Consider the following 18962-nt stretch of genomic DNA (forward strand, 5'->3'; position numbering starts at 1 on the left):
GGTTGTTTGGGCACTAGGGTAAAGAAATGACCCCTTACCGGTGGGGCCGGGGATTGCCCAGAGCCGCTCGAGCTCACCGTACTCGCAGATGGTTGGGGCTCCTGCGCTTGCCTCAACTCCTGCGCTTGCACACTCTGTGAAAACAGACGCGTTCCGACGTAGTCAAACGGTTCGAATAGCCCTTTTTCTTGCTGCCCGAGTCTCATCGCACCATTTTGGGACCCTACACGTTTAACGCCGTGGGGCCATAACCGAGCAAACGTGAAACTTTTAACAAAATATTGCAAGCTCGTAGGTCTTTTAAATCCAGATATGGCAAAGTGAGCTTTCTCAAACGCGACCATTCCTGATCGGATAGGACAAATTTACTGCCAAGCTACGCCCCTCTGAACGCCCCGCGCGAGGTTAAGTTTAGCTCCGATTGCGTCATGCGGCGCGGGACAATGACAGTGGCAAAAGCTATGCAGGTGACACATGGATAACCGAGTCATTGTCCCTTTCCTCTACAAAAGGGTATCAAAATAAGGTACAAGGGTTGTATGGTTGCAAAAGTGCAAGCGATAATGCTATAACATGTTTTCGTTCCTCCAATCAGCCTTGAGCATCCGCCGCTCCCATCATTTGCGGCGCCGTCCAGCGGCAGCGGGACCCTCCTGTATTTAGCGTAACAGGTGAGACTGACCTAGAAGATTGGCTCTCTACCTGTAAGCACGTCAGTGATCACAACAAGTGGGATGACCCGACGAAGCTACGTACCGTCATCTTCTATCTTGCTGATGTTGTGAACCTCTGGTTCCACAATTATGAGCGGGGACTACAAACCTGGTCCGCTTTCAAGACAGCATTCGCGGAAGTCTTCGGCCGCCTGGCCTTGCAAAAACTCCTGAACAGCGTCTACGCCAGTGAAATCAACAGACCTGGCAAGTTTTACACAAGCTACATAGAGATCTCGTGGATATTTCCACTCGCGTCGATTCCACCATGAATGAAGAGGACAAGGCGAAGCATATCCTCAAGGACATCGAGGATGATGGATTTCAAATGCTTCTAGCATGAAACCTTACTTCTGTCGCCGCTGTCGTCACTCTTTGCTAGAGCGTCGATGAGCTGCGTCGACAAAGGTCTTTGCGCACAGCGCGGTTATCCTGGCCACTCTCTCTGGGGCCTCACGCTTCCCTTCACCTCTACGCCCGAATCATCGCTCTCCGTTCAGATTAGGATTTTCTTCGTGAAGAGGTGGCGTGCAAACTGTCTATTCTACCTCTCAGCGATTGACCTCTACAGCCTGACACATCTTTGCTGTTCCCATTAGAAGCGCCATTCACGAAACACTTGCCGTGTCGCTACGTTTGGCTCAACCCAGTCCTCCCGTGGCTGCACCTCTGACTTATGTCGCAGTCGCAGCGCCACCTGCACCCCTGACATTCGTGCTTACTGTCACAATGGAACCTCAAACAGTGCCACCTCCCGCGTCGCCTCCAATTCCGCCTCGAAGCCAAGTTCAGAACCCCTCGCGCACACGCGACAACCGGGCCATTTGTAGCGCTTGCGGTTTCGCCAGCCACGTCGCGCGCTTCTGCCATCGTCACATGCCACCTGTTAACCCTGCTATCGCAACGCCTGCATTCCTGCCAGCATTCACCATTCCTCCCTGGAGTTCCGCTCCGGACGCAGCATAACACCGCCTGCCATCTCCATTCAAGACAATCCTGCATGTTCGACGCCGCTGTTCCTGCGCGGCCTTCGCCTCCATAGTGACTATCAGCAGCCGTCAACCTGACCCACAAGTGTTCACTGGACTACGCGGGAATGACGTCGAGGTCTGGCTCGAAAACTACAACCGGGTCAGAGGCTTCGACAGGTGGGACAGTTCTCAGAAACTGTGGAACGTCTCCTTCTACCTCCCCGACGTTTCGAACACCTGGTTTTGGAACTATGAGCCCAATATTCCTGACTGTGCGACGTTCACGCAACAGCTTCATCGCATTTTCGGCGTCTCCGCTAGTGCAAGTTGAGGTCGTGAAAAAGAAGCTCGGTGAGCGAATCCCATCCCCTGGCAAATCCTGCACCTCGTACGTTGACAATGTCCCTGTAATGTGCAAGTGCAGGAACTTCAAGTCCGGAATCGACCGTATACTAAATACATAAACGCAGTCACCTTTAACGCCCTTGCTATGCAGAACTCCGCTACCAGTCAGGATGTCATCACTATTAACCAGCGACTTGACGAATTCCAGCATATTCGCCTGTGCGCCCATGCCTCTATTGTTTATCTCCGTATGGCTACGCACTTGCGAACACTGATTCGTGACATCGTTGTGAAGAGTGTCACGGGAGATGTTATTCCTATATGCTCCTAAACCTACCGTTCCTCCTCCTTCGACTGGCTTGTGTGACATCATTACAAAGGAGATCACGTCTGCCTCGCGTCTCACGTGTTCAGACGTTTTTCCGGCGCTGGTCCTCTGCCTACGTTTGACGACGTCGCTGCGCTGTCTCCAGCACTCACCGTCCCTCTGCCTATACACCAGGTGACCACACACCTCTGGCTTCATTGTCACCATCACCACGTGTACTGACATATTACTGTGCCTGGTCACCAGCTCCACCTACTTGTTATTAGTGTGGCTATCGAGGGCAGATCTTCCACTTGTGTCGATGGCACCAGCAGTTTGAGCGGCGCACCTGCACTCCTCAGGAATGTACTGACGTCCGTTCACCCGTGAGCAACCAGCGGCTGTCCTACCCCCCTTACTTACACCGGTCAACCTCTCCTCCCTACCTTGTTGATGTGCCTATCAACTACTGCGAATGCCGGTGCCCCTCAACTTTTCCACGTCGTCGCTCACTGTTAACTTTACGGCCCGCCTCTCAATTTCATAGCGCAGACTCGGAAAACTCTCCGCTGTGGTTTTAAGAGGGCAAACAGCATTCACCGGACAGCCTAGAATTCATCCAGAGTGATCGTCGAATTTGTTATTGTTTGTGAAACAAGTACGCGTTATGATTATATGCACACACGTGGAAGACGAAAGTCACAGTCACATATTGCGCTCACAGTAGCTCTGTTGTTTTCCATTCGTCCCTGCTCACACTCTCTTGAAAGGGAAGCTGGCTTACTTCATAACATTTTATATTTTACTCAGATAATGTATCCCAAACACAAGTTCAAGAAACAATGCATTCACATAGCAGAATCATAAACGTGGTTATATACGATTTACGATTTTATTACAAGGAAGTATGATTTGGCAACTGATGCGCTTCTCACTCCCACTTATTTCTTTACTATTAGCGAAGTGAGAGGAAACAAGCTCATATAATTTTCTGTTTTATGTGGATTATATGAACAGCTTCAGTCAATTGACCTTGCATTTAAAATGTGTTAGTGTCGAGAGGTAAACACTCCGAGTTATAACTCAATCGCAGTGTCTGAAATAATATTGTTAAATAATTATTCGATTTGTTATTTAAAATTGTGATAACGATGCAACCAGAGGTGTGCTACCAACGGCCACCCCTTAACAAAACAAGAAAAAACACCACTAAACACAATAAGAAAATTTATGCTCAGGATACACATCATAGCGTCCTTTGCACTACTGTCTAAACGCAAAGACATTCGTTTTTCAGTAAACAGGTAATGGAGTGATTGGGGTGTGTTTTTCAACTATTTAACAGTTATCTTGGTAAATAGGGGTAGTGACAACGCAGAAAAAATCTTGAAGAAGAATTCTCAGTACGGGCGTATGGTGCTTCCCATCTTTTAACAGGCTGATAGCATTTGGTACAGGCAGAGAACGTTCCTTTGCTGACGCATTGAAAGATATCCATCTAAGTAACTGTGAAGTCCCTAAGTAGAATGATGGTAAACTTGCATCCGAGCGCTACGAAGAAAACCACGGCAAACACATAGAGTACAATAAACACGGCACGTGTTTTGTTTCTTGTTTCAGCGCTGATATTGTTGTCCTTGTTTTTGTGGTTGTTTTTTACTGTTCATTTTTGCCTCTAGTCTGTTGCGTAGCCTGCTTTTGCGACTTTACTATGAATTAGCTGCCCACCCCCGTTCGTGCCCTGTAAGTCTGGTAAATCATTTCGGCGGAAGCCTGCAAGGTAGAGGAAGGTAGAAAATTGTTATCCACCTGGCTGAAGCAGGCAGGTAAAAAGGAAACCTGATACGGATTTCCCAGAAAGAAACCTTCGCAGTCGAGGAAGAGTTCGTCCTAGTCTTGGAATCGAACCCTGGACCAACGCCTTTCCGGAGCGGTAGTTCTACCGCCTGAGTTATGTCATGAGGCTAGCAGAATGCAGAGCGAGGCCGAAATAATGGACCACTGCAAGCCGAGGAACACTGAATATTCCCATTTCATTATCCCGTTACGTTATATCTTGTGGTGGAAAATTCTTAGGTATTTCACCACTATGATATTGTGCAGATACTGAGCATTGGCTAACCTGAATATGGGATTAGCAAGAGCTCAGTACAGTCTAAAACTCGTGCCACAATACCGGATCAATGCTCATGTGTTCATACACCACACGTCTCGCATTTCAGCTGCCGCAAACGCTGGAGCTGTGATGGTTCTTAGCGCGCTGAGCACCACCTCCATGGAGGACGTGGCATCCAGTGCACCGGGAGGTCTCTGTTGGCTCCAGATGGAAGTCATGAAGGACCGCTCCGTAACCGTTGACTTTGTATCCCGGGCCGAGAAGCTCGGCTACGGAGCGATCGTTCTCACTGTTGACATGCCTGTGTTTGGACTTCGAGTGTCCAACGTCAAAAACCACATGACCTACCCCGAGCATCTATGGTAAGCCATGACATCACTTTCATTTCACTTTATTATCTTTAAGACCTCGTTTGGGGGTGTTGCACTTGAAGAAGGACGGTTCCCATACATGCGCTCATAGAGATACTGATGAAGCTGTGATTGCTATGGCGTTATTGGGAAGGTCGTTCCAATCTATTGCTGTTCGGAAACAAAAATGAAGCAGTAAATGTAACAGAGTGGGCATGTGGGCGAGAAACCTGAAATGGGTGACCAGTGGGCTGAGATATGCGTGATGGAGGAAGAGTGTGAGGCGCGTGGTGATGCGGGGTATAAAAAAGCTCTCGTGAAGCAAAGTGACACTGGCGACGCGGCGGGGAGAAGAGAGGGGTAACAAGCCGGCTTTTAAGGAAGAATTATTGATGTGAAACGAGTATGAGGAATAAATGAACCGTGCAGCGCGACTCTGAATAGATTGAACTTCATTGATCAGGTGTGTTTGGTGCGGGTCCCAGATAGCCGAACCATATTGAAGTTCTGATCTCACGAGCGATTGGTGTCCATTTAGTGTTACATGTTGTAGTGCTGGGCACCAGGTGACATCTCAGGAAACCCAATGATTTTTTTTTGTTGCGATGACATGACGTTAGTAATATGCGTGCGCCAAGAGATGTCGTTATAGAAAGTAACACATAGGTATTTAAATTATCGAACAAGCTCGACGTGAGGTCTCACATATTCTGTAATAAAAATAAAAGGGTTATGTCTCCATGTAAACAATGCAAATTTAAAGTTAATGAAGGTTTTTGCGATGTCTAGAAAAACGTCTACTTTCAATATCCTGGTCCCGATTGCAATGAAAGTCATGAACAAACGGAGTCAATTATTTTCCTAATACAGACCCCTTCGAAATGCAATGTAATGATGAGAAGGATGGAAGAAGCCTATCGAGTCAAGAAAGTCTGTCATCTGAGATCACATGACATGTTCCATGATTTTGCACGGAATGTTTTTATGGAAATAAGTCTGTAGTTTAATTGGGAGCTTCTATCGCCCGTTCTGTCCACTGCGATGACCTTTCCCGCTTTCCTGTTTTTTTTGGTATGGTATCAGAAGACAAACACTGTGAAAATAACACGGTCAAGTATGCCACCCTTGTGTCCTTGGTATTTCATTTCATTTCATTTATTTTCTCTCAAGGCCGAGGTATCACGAGAGGAGTGGGTGGTATCAACAGAAAAAAAAAGAAACACATTTTAGCAGCGTAGTAAGGTTACAAAAGTGGTTAACAAGAGCTTGTTTCAATTCGTGCATATTTACGAGTGAAACAATGGAAGCGGGAAGGCGGTTCCAGTCGCTGCTTGTTGTGGGAATTAATGAATTTAAGTGGGTGTTCGTGCGGCAACATGGCACGTGAACTTTGGACTGATGATCGTTTCTGGAAGAAATCTACAATGGTGCTGACAAAAGAGAGTCTCTTAAAGTAGGATTACAATGATAGATTTTATGAAATTGACATAGACGCGCGATTTTACGAAAAAGTGAAAGTTTAGGCAAATCGAGATTGTATTTCATTGAAGTGACACTTGTTGTACGTGAGTAGTTACATAAAATAAAACGTGCTGCCCGCTTCTGAATCGCTTCTATGCTGAGATTAAGTGAGCTGACATGGGGATCCCAAATGGAAGATGCATATTCAAGCTTGAGACTAACTAATGTTTTAACAAGCGTAAATTTAAGTTGGTGGGAGTTAGATTAAAATTGCGCATTATATAACCAAGAGTATGACCAGCATTACGTGTTATATAGTTCAGATGACTTTGCCAAGAAAAGTTCTCAGAAATATAAATGCCAAGGTATTTGTAAGTGGAAACCTGAGTTAGGGGAACGCTATTAAAAGAATATGTACATGATGTGTCGTGAGAAGTACATGAAGTAACTCTCATTGCCTTACATTTATTAGTATTCAGTTTCATTGACCAGGTCTCACACCATGCATCTACATTACTTAGGTCCGATTGAAGCGTTAGATGGTCGGCAACAGTTAATATTTCGCGATGAATAACACAATCATCCGCGAACAGCTTTATTAACGAACGAATCTTGTGAGGCAGGTCATTAATGTATACAAGGAAGAGCAAGGGTCCTAGTACTGACCCCTGTGGTACTCCGGATGTCACAGGACAAGGGGCAGAGTTATGGTCATTAACTGTAACGAATTGCATGCGTCCTGACAAGAAACGCTCTATCCATTTATGTACGTTAGGGTCTAAATTCAGCGCGCGTAGTTTAAATAGTAGCAATTTATGACATACCGAGTCGAATGCTTTCGCTAAAATCTATTAAGATGTAGTCTAAGAAAGAGGAACGATCCAGAGAGGAGAATTAGTCGTTAGTGAAAGACAACAGTTGTGTCTCGCAGGAATAGTTTTTCCTAAACCCGTGTTGCTGTGCAGTGAAGAAAGAGTTTGTTTCCAAAAATTCTACGAGGTGACAATAAATGACATGCTCCATGATTTTGCAAGGTATACTTGTCAATGAACGGGTCTATAATTATCAGGATCATGTTTGCTACCGGTTTTGTGCAAGGCAACCACCTTCCCAGTCTTCCAGTCGTTCGGGAGCACACTATGCTCGAGGGACTGAAAAAGAATCATAGATAGTATGATGGATGAGTAGGTTTCAGTATTTTTGAGAAACTTTGGGTTTATACTGTCTACACCAGGTTAAGAAAGCTTTATGTTATGGATTAGGTGGCTTATTCCATCAAAATCTATAATGAGAGGGTCCATAGGAAAGAAATTATGTATAGTAAGTTCAGGAAATGAAATTGGTTCATTATCAACAAATGACATCGGGAATACAGCGCTAAGTACACAGCAACACTCATCCCTGGAGACAGCAACATCGCTGGCAGTGGTTAGTTCGACTGTTTGTTTAGCATCACTGTTTACCACTTGCCAGAATTTTCGTGGATTTGATATTAACAAAGACGCAACCGTTGTTTGAAAAAGTTAAGCTTCGCATGCGACAGAGCATGCGTATACTCGCTCTCTCTGGCATGATATGCTGTCGAGCGTGCGGGCGCAGCTGATAGCCTGGCTTTTCTGAAGAGACGCTGCTTCTTATTGCGCAAACGTTTCAGCGATGGTGTGAACCAAGGTGCGCGATTGTTTACCTTAATTCTGCGAAGCGGTATGTAGCAGTTAGTAAGCTCGAATACTTTTGATTTGTAAAGGAGCCAGTTCTCGTGTACAGACCTATCTGGAAAGCATGATACGAACTCATGCAGAAAATTTTCAAGCTCAGTATTTATCGAACTGAAGTTTCCTCTCACATAATCTCTGTTAGATTTTACAGCTTTGTGCCCACTTGATGAAGTATTCAATAAATCGAACTGTATGGCAGCATGATCGCTTACACCTGGCAAAAGTGACACTGATTGCACCATTGACGGGTGAGAAGTTAATAATAAATCTAGGATAGTTGCACTTGAAGACGTCGTACGGGTAGGTTGCTTGACTAGTTGCGTAAAATTGAAATCATCACAGGTGTTAATAAAGGCTTCACATTCTGAGAAACCGCTATTCACCACAGGGTCAGGGTCATTCCATGATATAGTAGGGAAATTGAAGTCTCCTACAAGGAAAGTGGGCGCTGCATGCTACCTGATTTGTAACTTGTGCAAAACATCGTATAGCTCAAGGGAAAAAACCTGGTGGGGTGCTCGAAGGGCGATAGCAGGCACAAAATATGACGTCTTTGTGGTTGACATGGATGCACACACAAACCAATTCTAACGGTGATGAAACGGGAACATTGAAAGAAGTGAAGTCATCACTCACTGCAATTAATAGACCGCCGCCTGTACGTGTACCGCGGTCACATCTGTAAAAATTGTACTTTTTATCGCAGTTTAAAAGTTCTGAGCTATCTATTTTTGCCGAGAGCCATGTTTATGTTAAAATAACGATATCTGCTGAGCAGGTGTCAACCAGCGACGATAGCGCGTCACGTTTATTGATTATGCTACGTACATTGCATGACAAGATGGAAGTATTTCGAGAGGAAGTATTCTTTAGCTATATCTGTGAAGGACGAGGTTGCGGCTCAGAAAGAGCATGGTTGGTCAAAGCCGCGTTGCCTGCCTCACGTTCGCAAATTCTGTCCGTAACAGGGCAATAGGTGTAAGTCGTTTTGTTTATAATCCACTTGTTGGGACACAACGTATGTGGCCGTCCACTTGCCTTCGCAAAGTCTAGCAGTTTTTTTTTTCTCGTTGTGCGGGTGGCTTTTGAAAAATCATCTCCAACAGAGATGCCTGTGCCTCGAAGCTTTGATTTCTGGGACAAAATGTTTTCTTTAACTTTACACGAGGAAAACCGCGCGATTATGGACTACACTTGTTTGGGATAAACGACCCAAGTCTGTGCGCACGAGCGATTCCCTCATCTGACACCTGCAGATTGAGCGTCTCAGAAAGCTGCTTGCGAATATTTACTTCCGCACTTGCCCACGTCTCTGCAGCAGAGTCTTTAATGCCGTAAAATATAAGATTGTCCCTTCGAGCGCGGTCTTCGTGATCGTCTAACCGAGCTTGTAGGGATGCATTCTCGTTCCTAACTGCTGTAGTCACCAACTGCACTAAATTTGAGTCATCTTGAATATTTTCGAGACAGTTAACTTTGCCTTCAAGATCAGTTAATTGTGATGCAAGTTCACATACCTTGGAATCGAGTATTCTTTGATTTTCTTTCACTTCATCAATTGATTTGATGAGATTATCATGACGACTGTCTAAGTCTTTAGAAAAATTTGAGATAGCGGTTAGTATGTCATTGTGCTGTTTGCAACATTCTCCTTCGAGGGGACCCGGATTAAGCTCAGCGTCCCCACTGAGCAAGAGAATCTTGAAAACATGAACGCACTTAGTCACAATAGAGGCTAGCACACATGGGCATGGGAATAGCAGCAATGCAATGTTATTAGAACGTTTGGAATAAAAGGGAGTCAGATGGTACTAACCTGCACGAAAAAGCAGAACTTGTTTAGCAGAACCATTGCGTATGCTTTCCCATGCCAACTCAAAAGTTTCGAATAAATTTTGTCAGTGGCAGGTGATGATAACAGTTTCAAGTTTTCGATTACTGACTTGATGTCGTGTACACGCAGAAAGTGATAGCTGGTATTGATGATGCTGTGTTAGTGCGTGACCGTTAAACAGGGCTAATATGTTAATCTGTGAAAGCAGAACACAAACGCAGAACTAAACGAAGTTTCCCATTCGGTGCCTGAGACAACTTTTCCTATGGCGCTGGCAAGCTTATGTTTTGGTCTTCTTGGGGTTTTAGGAGTTACCAAAATTTCCTTAGGTTATTGGTTAGCCTCATGGGCAAGCCATTGTGTAAGAAGGGCTCTGCGCACCGAACGGTGTTGGCGTAGTCGCGTTAAGCTACGTAAAATGTTTCCCGTGGGCAATGGACAGCGTGAAAGACGTTTATGCTATTTTCTTACTTTCCAGATGCTTTATATGTTTTGTGAACAAGGTTCAAGTTTCTTAGCATGATGCGCCGTATTAGGAATACATTTTTCAGCGAGGTTTGCCATTTTGTTTTCGAATACTAGCCAGTTTTCATAAATAGAATGGCTAAACATCATCTCAAAGCCAGAAAAAAAAGTGCATAGTTGATTAGTTAAAGCTTCCTAGTTTGTTTTATTATATAAATGGTTTGTTTTACTTGAAACCTGGCGCAGCAGTGCACTGAATACCGAAAGTGGCATAAGTTAGCTGATGATCACTGACGCTACGAAGATATGGAATCGACGATAAGCTATCAGGATGGCTAGTTAGTACGAGATGTAAAATGTTACGTCTTTCTCGAGTGACGCGTCTAGGTTCCGATACTAGTTGTGGTAGGCTGAAATTAAGACAGTCATTTATAAAATCATGAGTGGCCTTGTGGTTTAATATTAAAGGAACGTCATTACTCCAGTGCACATCGGGAAATTTAAAGTCGTCTAAAAGGAAAATATTTGTGATATCTCATACCCCTGTAAGTTCACTGACGGCGTTTTTATGTTTGCGACATAAGCCAGGAGTGTTATTGGTGGGTAGCATATGCGTGTAATGACTGTTTGAGGGATAACTCGACAAACGAACCATATCATTTCAATGCCACGAGTTGTACTAACAGAAAAACATAACAATTCATTGTGAACAACCATGAGAACAGGCCCTCCCGGCGCGCTTTCACAATCATTTCGATAATGATGGAAATGTGGTAAGTTGAATTCGGCATCAGTAATTTCGATAGTCAGTCAATGTTCCGTTATTATCATAATGTTATTGCTAGATGAGACCAAGAGGTTAGATAGCACGTCCCGTTTCGCGATTAATCTGCGCATGCTGGTGAAAACTACGGAAAAGGAAACACCATGCCTGAATCTAGTTCCAGGATGGGTTGTGTAGTTTGCGAGCACGAGGCAAAAGCTATGTTTCTTGGACAGGCTGTGATGTGTCGTCGAAAGTGTAGCGTTTGGTGACAATCAATAACGTTTTGGAGCGCACAGAAAGCGGTTCTTAATGACACGGAACTACACGGCCAAACAATAATAATAAGCTGGACTTATACCGCGTTAGCTATGGGCTTCTTGCGCTGGAGTTTGAGGTATAGTAGCGGTGCCTGGTGGCGGCGAAAAACGTCATCTGGGTAGTACCAGCTTGGGTAGTACTGAGCCCTAGCTGTGGAGAAGTACGTTTCGAGCCGAGTTTTGCGTCAATTTGCACTTTTTCCTGCCTAGTTTCGAGTGCGAAAAGGCTCGTCACTTCTCACTGACCACGCCGACCACGCTGCGACCTGGCCACAGCCTATAGTTTAACACAAACGCACTGTCCGTGTGCCGTGGGACGTAATGCTAGAAGCCGAAGTCATCGGCGACGCCGATCCGGAGAGACCTAGCTCAGCCTCGAAAAAGCGTCACCGTCGTTACTGCTGCATCGTGGGCTGCCATGAACAAGAACGCCTGAATTCCAACATCAGATTCTACCGTTTTCTTTCATGGTCTCACGAAGCGGAGCGTCGGGCGCGCTTGATAACTAACTACCCCACTACGAGCAGCACAGGTTTGAGAGTTAAATGTGCTCATCTGTGACCTGAAGTCAGCACGTTGAGGCAGCGCAGCAAGGCTGCAGTATTGATTACAGCATATCGATGTTCAAGCGCTGTCATTAAAAGCTACATCAAGCGAGCAGCGCACGAGCTCGCGCTGCAGCGCAATTCGGCCGTAGTACGTTACTGCGAGCTCATATGCATTGCATCAGTTATTTATCAGTTGCTAAAGGGACAGATGGCCGTTACTACAGCGCAGGCATGACTACTTGTTTAGCAGCATACAGTCAACAAATATTGCAGGAAGCCCGCCGTTTCGCGGCAGGCTGAAGGAGCGGTGCCGTCGCGGCGCGTACGATCGTGCGCTCGAGCAGTTCCGTGTACATGATGTCTGCTTATCGCTGCTGTGAATTAATTTATAGCAAGCATTTCCTCGCGTTTGTGTGCCTGAATGTAGCAGCGTGCTAACCTTACCTGAAGTTCAACTTCGTACGTGACTCGCTTCACTTGCGACTGACACCTCGCTAAAACTTCGCCGCTTATTTCTTGAACGGCGTACACGTATTCGGCATTGCATAATTTCTTGCCTTTACGCAGCGTGCCACCCCTGAAAAAATCTTCAGTGCCCGATATTCGCTGCAAGCCGTGGTACAACACAACCGAAAGTGGCGGGTCCATATTGTAAACGTGCTTTCCGAAGCAGACGACGGAGCTTGGTACTACCCAGTTTCGAATTGAGGGCGCTATTTAGCACCATTTTTGCAGCGCCCCCTGGGCAATGCAGAAGCCCCATTGACTTTCCTCTTCCATTTCACGAAGACGGAAATAGTATTCTGCAGCCCTTATTAGAATATTCAAGTAAGCAGAAAGAACTCTTCCCATGCTTTTGAGAATAAAATAACACTTGTGCGTCTTTTTCTTTCAGCTTAGCGAACTTTGAAGGGACTAATTATAGTCACATGAAAGACCTGAAGGAGTCCTGCCTGGAAGGACTGCGACAGTCATTTGACAGGTCGCTTACATGGGACGTGCTCACCTGGATACGAAGCATCACCAAGCTCCCTGTGGTTGTCAAAGGAATTCTCACGGGTGAGCGTGCAATGCATTCCCTTGAATTGTTTTATCGGGCAGTGGCGCTAGCGATGTAAGTGACGGTCAAGCCTCACTTCTCGAACTTCGCCCCCGAACTGCGAGACCTGTGAGTTCACCGTGACATCATATATTTCAATGCATTTTGAGATATGTGGCTCGTATTCGTGAAAAATAAAACAGTCAAAGCTGCCAAATGAATTGTCACCTATTCTGGGATGAAGTATAATGTTTTTACGGATAAACAGTTGCGCTAGCATCTAGCGCATGCTGAACCAACTTATATTGCCATGAAAAGTGGTGCAAGAGCTGCTTACCGGTGTCATCATCTGTCTTGTATATATATATTTTTTTGCTTCCTCACCAAGCCTCCGCTTTCGGATTAAATTGCCTCGTTGGTCCTCCAGACATGTTGCCTTCCGTCCTAAATTAGGTTATTATTTCCCTTCAGTGTACCTCTAAAGCGCTTGTTTCCAAGCTAATGCTCAAATTTACCCGATGGCCACGCATCGCATTTTCTCGGTTGAAAATCAAGCCAGTGTTTGTCGAGCTGGTGTGTGTCTCCCTTCTTGTCTTCTTGTCGTGTTTTTTCGCGCTGTTTCCCTTTCGAGTTTGTCGAGCTCTTGCTCTTCATATAATCAGTAATACTAGTAGACGTCACTCGTTCACTTTCTCAACTTACCAGTGCGCTTTGCCATTTCATCCAGAGTTCGCTTTGGTAATGTAACGTCTTTTCCGAGGGCAAATGCTGCAACAGCCACTCGTGACAGAGTGCCGCTTATGTAAACGTGCTTAGCTCTTTTTAATTCCAACTCTGTCCACTGACAATTGAATCCTTACAAAAGCTTTGTTTATGCGTCATAGAAAAAAAATACGAGCGGCATCTCTGAAAATACCGAAACGAATCGAGCAATTTCTACTCTCTGACATACAAAGATGGCGCGGACGATTATAAATCACCAGTGCCATATACAGCCTGACGTGAACAACGCCATCTGCAAAGGTTGCACGTGCACCGATGTGAACTAGGTATGTTCATGCTAAAGAGAGGTGCAGTCATACGCATTCACTCATCGTGGTGACCTGATACTGCTGGGAACACAGAGAGGGGCGGGCGTATCATTACCGTGTATATTTAGTCGAAGGAAGCCTAGTACAATATTTCCGTTTCCACAATTCCCACTTTAGTTCACGAGTCTTGATACTGCTGTCGTTTTTAATGCGAGACATCATTTGCTCTGGTCTTCCTGAACAGCAACCCCCTGCTGTAAACGTTAAGCCACATGCCTTTTTTTTTTAGCCCGAACAAACAATTACAAAATGATAAAATTCGTCAGCCCCTTCTGTGTCTGAGACGTATTAATTAGGCCACATGCGTACGCATACTGCTCTAACATTTTGCCAGTTAACTCATTTAGACGATTGCCGCGTGCGTAAAGGCACGTTCACACCGTGCGGGAGCTGCGCTCCCGCACGTCCTTGCGCGCTAGTCTTCATTCGGTCGCAGCCGGAGGAATGAAACGTGCGAAAAACGGGCAACTTTACCACGGTATTTCACTCGGGTCAACTCGCATGGCAACAAGTTGTTTATAAAAAGCGCGAGCGTGCCAGTTTCCCCCATTCTTCCTTCGTGGCTGCTTTCCCAGTACACATTCCCTAGTAGTTCCCGCGTAGCAGCTAGCGTTGAGTAGACGCTGCGCGACATTGTAACACCTTAGGTGTCAGCCCATGTCGTAACCGTGCATGTTATAACGCTTACTCGCTGAAGCACAAAATTCAGGCCTGATGCCATCGCCCTAACCATCATATATATCATCATCGTCGTGTTGCTGCTATTATTGCACACGCACTCGCGTCAAAAACCGAATTTCTCGCCTTACAAAAGCACGGTGCTTCGTCTGGTAACACTTTGCAGAAGCTGAAGAACAGCGATACTTAAGAAGTGCACAGGCGCGTCAGAATGTGGTCGAAAAGCAAAATCACATCCGATATTCATACAACTTTGCAAATCCACCGCGGTTGCATAGTGGCTTTCGTGTTGCACTGCTACAAAAAAAAAGCACGCGGGCGCGGGATCAAATCCCGGCCACGGCGTCCGCATTTCGATGGGGGCAAAATGCAAGAAATGGTGTGGTTTAGCTTTGGTCAACCCTGGTTGACCAAAGCTTCACTGCCCTGGCTAGGCCATTGTCGAGCTGTGGCAGAGGTGTGGCTTCGCAATGATATACATACATGTTTGCAATGAATACAGTGTTTGTTCATCATTTTTTATGCCGATGAAGACACTGCGGTGATCAGCAAAGTAGAGAGACTTGGTTGCAACTCGCAGCCGGGCCCAACTCTACTCGGGCAACGGCGGCAAATATGTCTCCTTTCAGGGCTCCGTAAAGGCCTAAATATAGGTCGACGTAGCGTGAACGCGCGACCGATGGTTCGACGTACTGGCGCCGCCAACGTAACCGGACGCGCGGCCAATGCGCTCCGACGCGCCCGGCGCCTGATGACGCTCGCCGGCGTGCCGATAACGTCGGACTATAAATGCGGCTTAATGCTCTCTTGTGGTTTGACCTTTAGCTCTCAAGGTGAAAAGTGTTGAGTTGCCGACGGCTGCCCGAGGTTGTGTAATGAAGCTTTCGCTTCAAAAGTAACAATGCATTCGAATGAGAGGGACAATGTCAAGTAATTTAATGAATGTCACTTGAGCGCGCAGGCTTTCGCCTTCACTCTCTTTGGCGTATGCTAAAGTGACTGCCAATTTTTTTTCACACTTCTAATATTTAGCTTGAAAATTTTTAACATAAAAGGCATGTGCTGCCGGTGTTTTGTTTCATGATATTTGTTTGTGGGCGGTCATACTCAAACATCCGAGGAATAAGTTTGTAAATAATGCAATACAAAGTGTGAGCAACGATAACGTCGGTCTATAAACGCGCTTTAATGCTCTCTTGTGATTTGGCACCTCTAGCTCTCAAGGCGAAAATTGTTGAGTTACCGACGGCGGCCCGAGGTAGCTTAATGACGCTTTCGCTTCAAAATTCCCATGTGGTCAAAATTATTCCGGAGTGCCTCATAATCAGATCGTGGCTTTGGCACGAAAAAAACCATAACTTAATTTTAAACTTGGTTCACCAATCTTTACAACAACTTGCTACAGCAGGTAAAGCGGCCGCATTTGTTATTGCAATGACGTCCATAAGCGAGCAGCTGCACCCAACGCGGTCGCTCAACGGCTTCGTGGCCGTTTAAGTTAAAGCAAGTCGCTAATACAACTTATTACAAACCCAGCTATGCTGTATGCTGTGTTTTCTTTTTTTTTTCTTTTGACTCTATAACTTTTTCACCTTTCTTTTAGTTCTTTGTTTTCCTTTTTTCTTCTTTTCTTTCTTTTTTCCCAGCTGAAGATGCCTGTGAAGCTGTAAACCATGGGGCGTCCGCGATACTGGTTTCCAATCATGGTGGACGCCAGCTCGACGGTGTGCCTGCAACGGTAATTCTGAACAGCGTCTTCATTATACCAGAAGTGTGCCCCTTTTTCATTGAACCCTATAGGACGAGGCAACAGCTTTACGAACCGCCGGTGTAAAGTATAAAACGACCGTGTTTGCCTTTCCTAGTAGTAAGGCTATTGGTAGGCGGTACCTTTCAAGACAGTAAACGCTTTCACTGATTCAAGTGAGTTTAACGTCCTAAAGCAACAGACTCATAGGTACTTAAACACCACAACTCCACGGAAATTTTACTTTTGGTACATTGTTTATAAATTAGTAATATGTACCACAGAAGTAATAGAGACTTTTAGTATTGCGGAAAATGCTTGCGTTAGCGTTAGCGTGTTACGCGCGCTAAATCTTTGCGGAACGCTGTTCGATAGAGTTTTAGTATAGCGTAAGACAACGATGCGCCGCTAAGCGCAATACCATCTAGCTGCGAATAGTCAAAGCAGCAAACTGAGCAGCTTGACAACCAAACTAGCCGTGTGGATCCACACCAAGCCTTGAAACGAGCCTGCATGTCAAGCGCTCGGGCCGAGGGTGCCACCATGTTTGCAACGCTAAAAACTTAGCGAGCGTTTAGCGTCTCCGCTATATTTGAAAAATAGCGGACGCACGCTACCCGCAAAACTGAAATAGCGTTCTGAGCATGCGCAGTCTGACCCCGCTATTTTATTGCGTTTAGCGTGGTGCCATTTCCGCAATACTAAAACTGTCTAATATTGGCAATTTCGCAAGAATGGTAATTCTAGAATTTTCTCATTACTAGCCTCTAGACAGCCCCTAAGCAGACGGCACGTGCAGCCGGTGTATAGCGACTAGGATGTAAGTGCCAGCACATTGCCTCCGAGGTATTTCAGCGGGCCGCGGACCGCAGCGGGCACCACCTAATCTCGGTGGTCACGCCAAAAAGCCGCGCATTTTAGGCCTTGAGTCACTTCCGGCGAAGGGTAATGAGAGCGTTTCTTTCTTTTTATTGCGATAGCAATTATATGGACACTTCAACCGGATTTCTGCCGTCGGCGTCGTCGTCGCCGTTGCCGTCAGGTTCCCTATAGATAAAATCTTCACCGCGCGCCGTATGCCCGAGCGGAAGCGTGCGGGGACGCGCGCTATCACGGAGAGCGAACGCACTCATCTCCCACGCGCAAGCAAGGAAGCAGGAAGCCAGCGCCGGAGGGAGCGGTGGGGGGGGGGGGGGGGGGGCGCACTTCTACTCTGACAACAACCGCGCTCGTCGCTCGTCCGCACCGTCTCTTATCTCCACACGGCTCTGACCTTTATGCGCCGTGCATTCACCGCTCAGTTTCCGTTGAAGCGATAGACCGCACGTACCTTCGCCCGCTGCGGCGTATGCTTGCTGCCAGCGTTTTGACAGTCGTTGTCTGCAGTCATTCAGTGTGATCTATTCGTGTTTGTTTGTGCACGCTCACACCACACTTGTTCATTCAGTTAGTAATAGTCGGGCCACATTTTCCAACGCACGCTACACATGCAATGCCTGCCCGGATCGGCAGTGCAGCGCTACAGGTGTGTCCCTTCGCACGCGCTGCCCACGGGAAGCGCTTCTCATCAACACCACCGTTTCACAAGCGCCTTCTCGTGGTCATCGAGTCTCTCTTCATGTCGGTCTACTTACGGCGCAGCACACCTGCTTACTTAATCAGCTCATGTTTACTACAATTCACATTGCTACCAAAGCCGCTCACCTTACTTCGTATGACATTGCTGTGTTGCTATCGCATTCATTGCTTCGCCCTTAGGGCGAAACTGTGACATTTTTAATTTATATATCAAAAAATCTCAGTTTTTCGAGCTTTTCGTTCGTTGCGCTTCCGCCCGTATTTTGACTTCAAATGTTGGGCAGAGAGAGGCTCTACGTATACATACATGATCTTGAACTAGGCTTCTTAACGCGATAGCGTTAAGGACCCCGCGTCACGACAAATCTCGTGACGGGGTCGGCGGCGTTTTCCGGCCAAGAAAGTCAGCCCAAACCACGCCGACCACGCAAGCCCTCCGCGTGCCGCAGAAGCGCTGGTTAAATAATTGAATTTCTCAAAGTAAAATGCATAAGAAAAGTTGTAAAGTACGACTTAAACACAACCTATAGGCACGATAGCGTCGGACTGTAATTTGAATATGCGAGAAATCATGATTCTGTTACGCGGAAACTCCAACACAAACCCCTTTCCCTGCATTTCTACCATTCATACAGTGGCGTGCCCCAGTCGGAGGTCCTTGCAAGAACGTCATCCAGACAGTGGGCCTCTTCGATTATCCGTCCCTGACAGTCCCGTACTGTCCGAAGCAGTGCTTTCAGCCAATGAGCGTTGCCTGTGCAGCTTCTCGGACAGTCCGGGAGTGTCAGAGACGGATAATCGAAGAGGCCCAGTGAAAACGAACGCCAAACAGTGAGCTCACGTAAAATAACCGCAGGCTCCATTCACGAAGCCGAGGAAGCCGCGATTGCGCTTGGTATAGCAGCATCGCGATACAGC

The 18962-nt window shown here is 46.3% G+C and overlaps 1 protein-coding gene across 1 annotated transcript in view; it reads left to right on the forward strand.

The window, feature by feature from the left end:
• LOC119444649 (uncharacterized) overlaps positions 1 to 18962 on the forward strand; it is a 50303-nt gene that overhangs the window by 17771 nt on the left and 13570 nt on the right. The window contains exons 3-5 of the mRNA XM_037709016.2: positions 4559 to 4814; positions 12807 to 12970; positions 16366 to 16457. Of these exons, the coding sequence (XP_037564944.1) occupies positions 4559 to 4814; positions 12807 to 12970; positions 16366 to 16457 (512 nt within the window). The remainder of the gene's footprint in view (positions 1 to 4558; positions 4815 to 12806; positions 12971 to 16365; positions 16458 to 18962) is intronic.

Source organism: Dermacentor silvarum, chromosome 3 (genome assembly GCF_013339745.2).
Source record: "Dermacentor silvarum isolate Dsil-2018 chromosome 3, BIME_Dsil_1.4, whole genome shotgun sequence".
NCBI lineage: Eukaryota > Metazoa > Arthropoda > Arachnida > Ixodida > Ixodidae > Dermacentor > Dermacentor silvarum.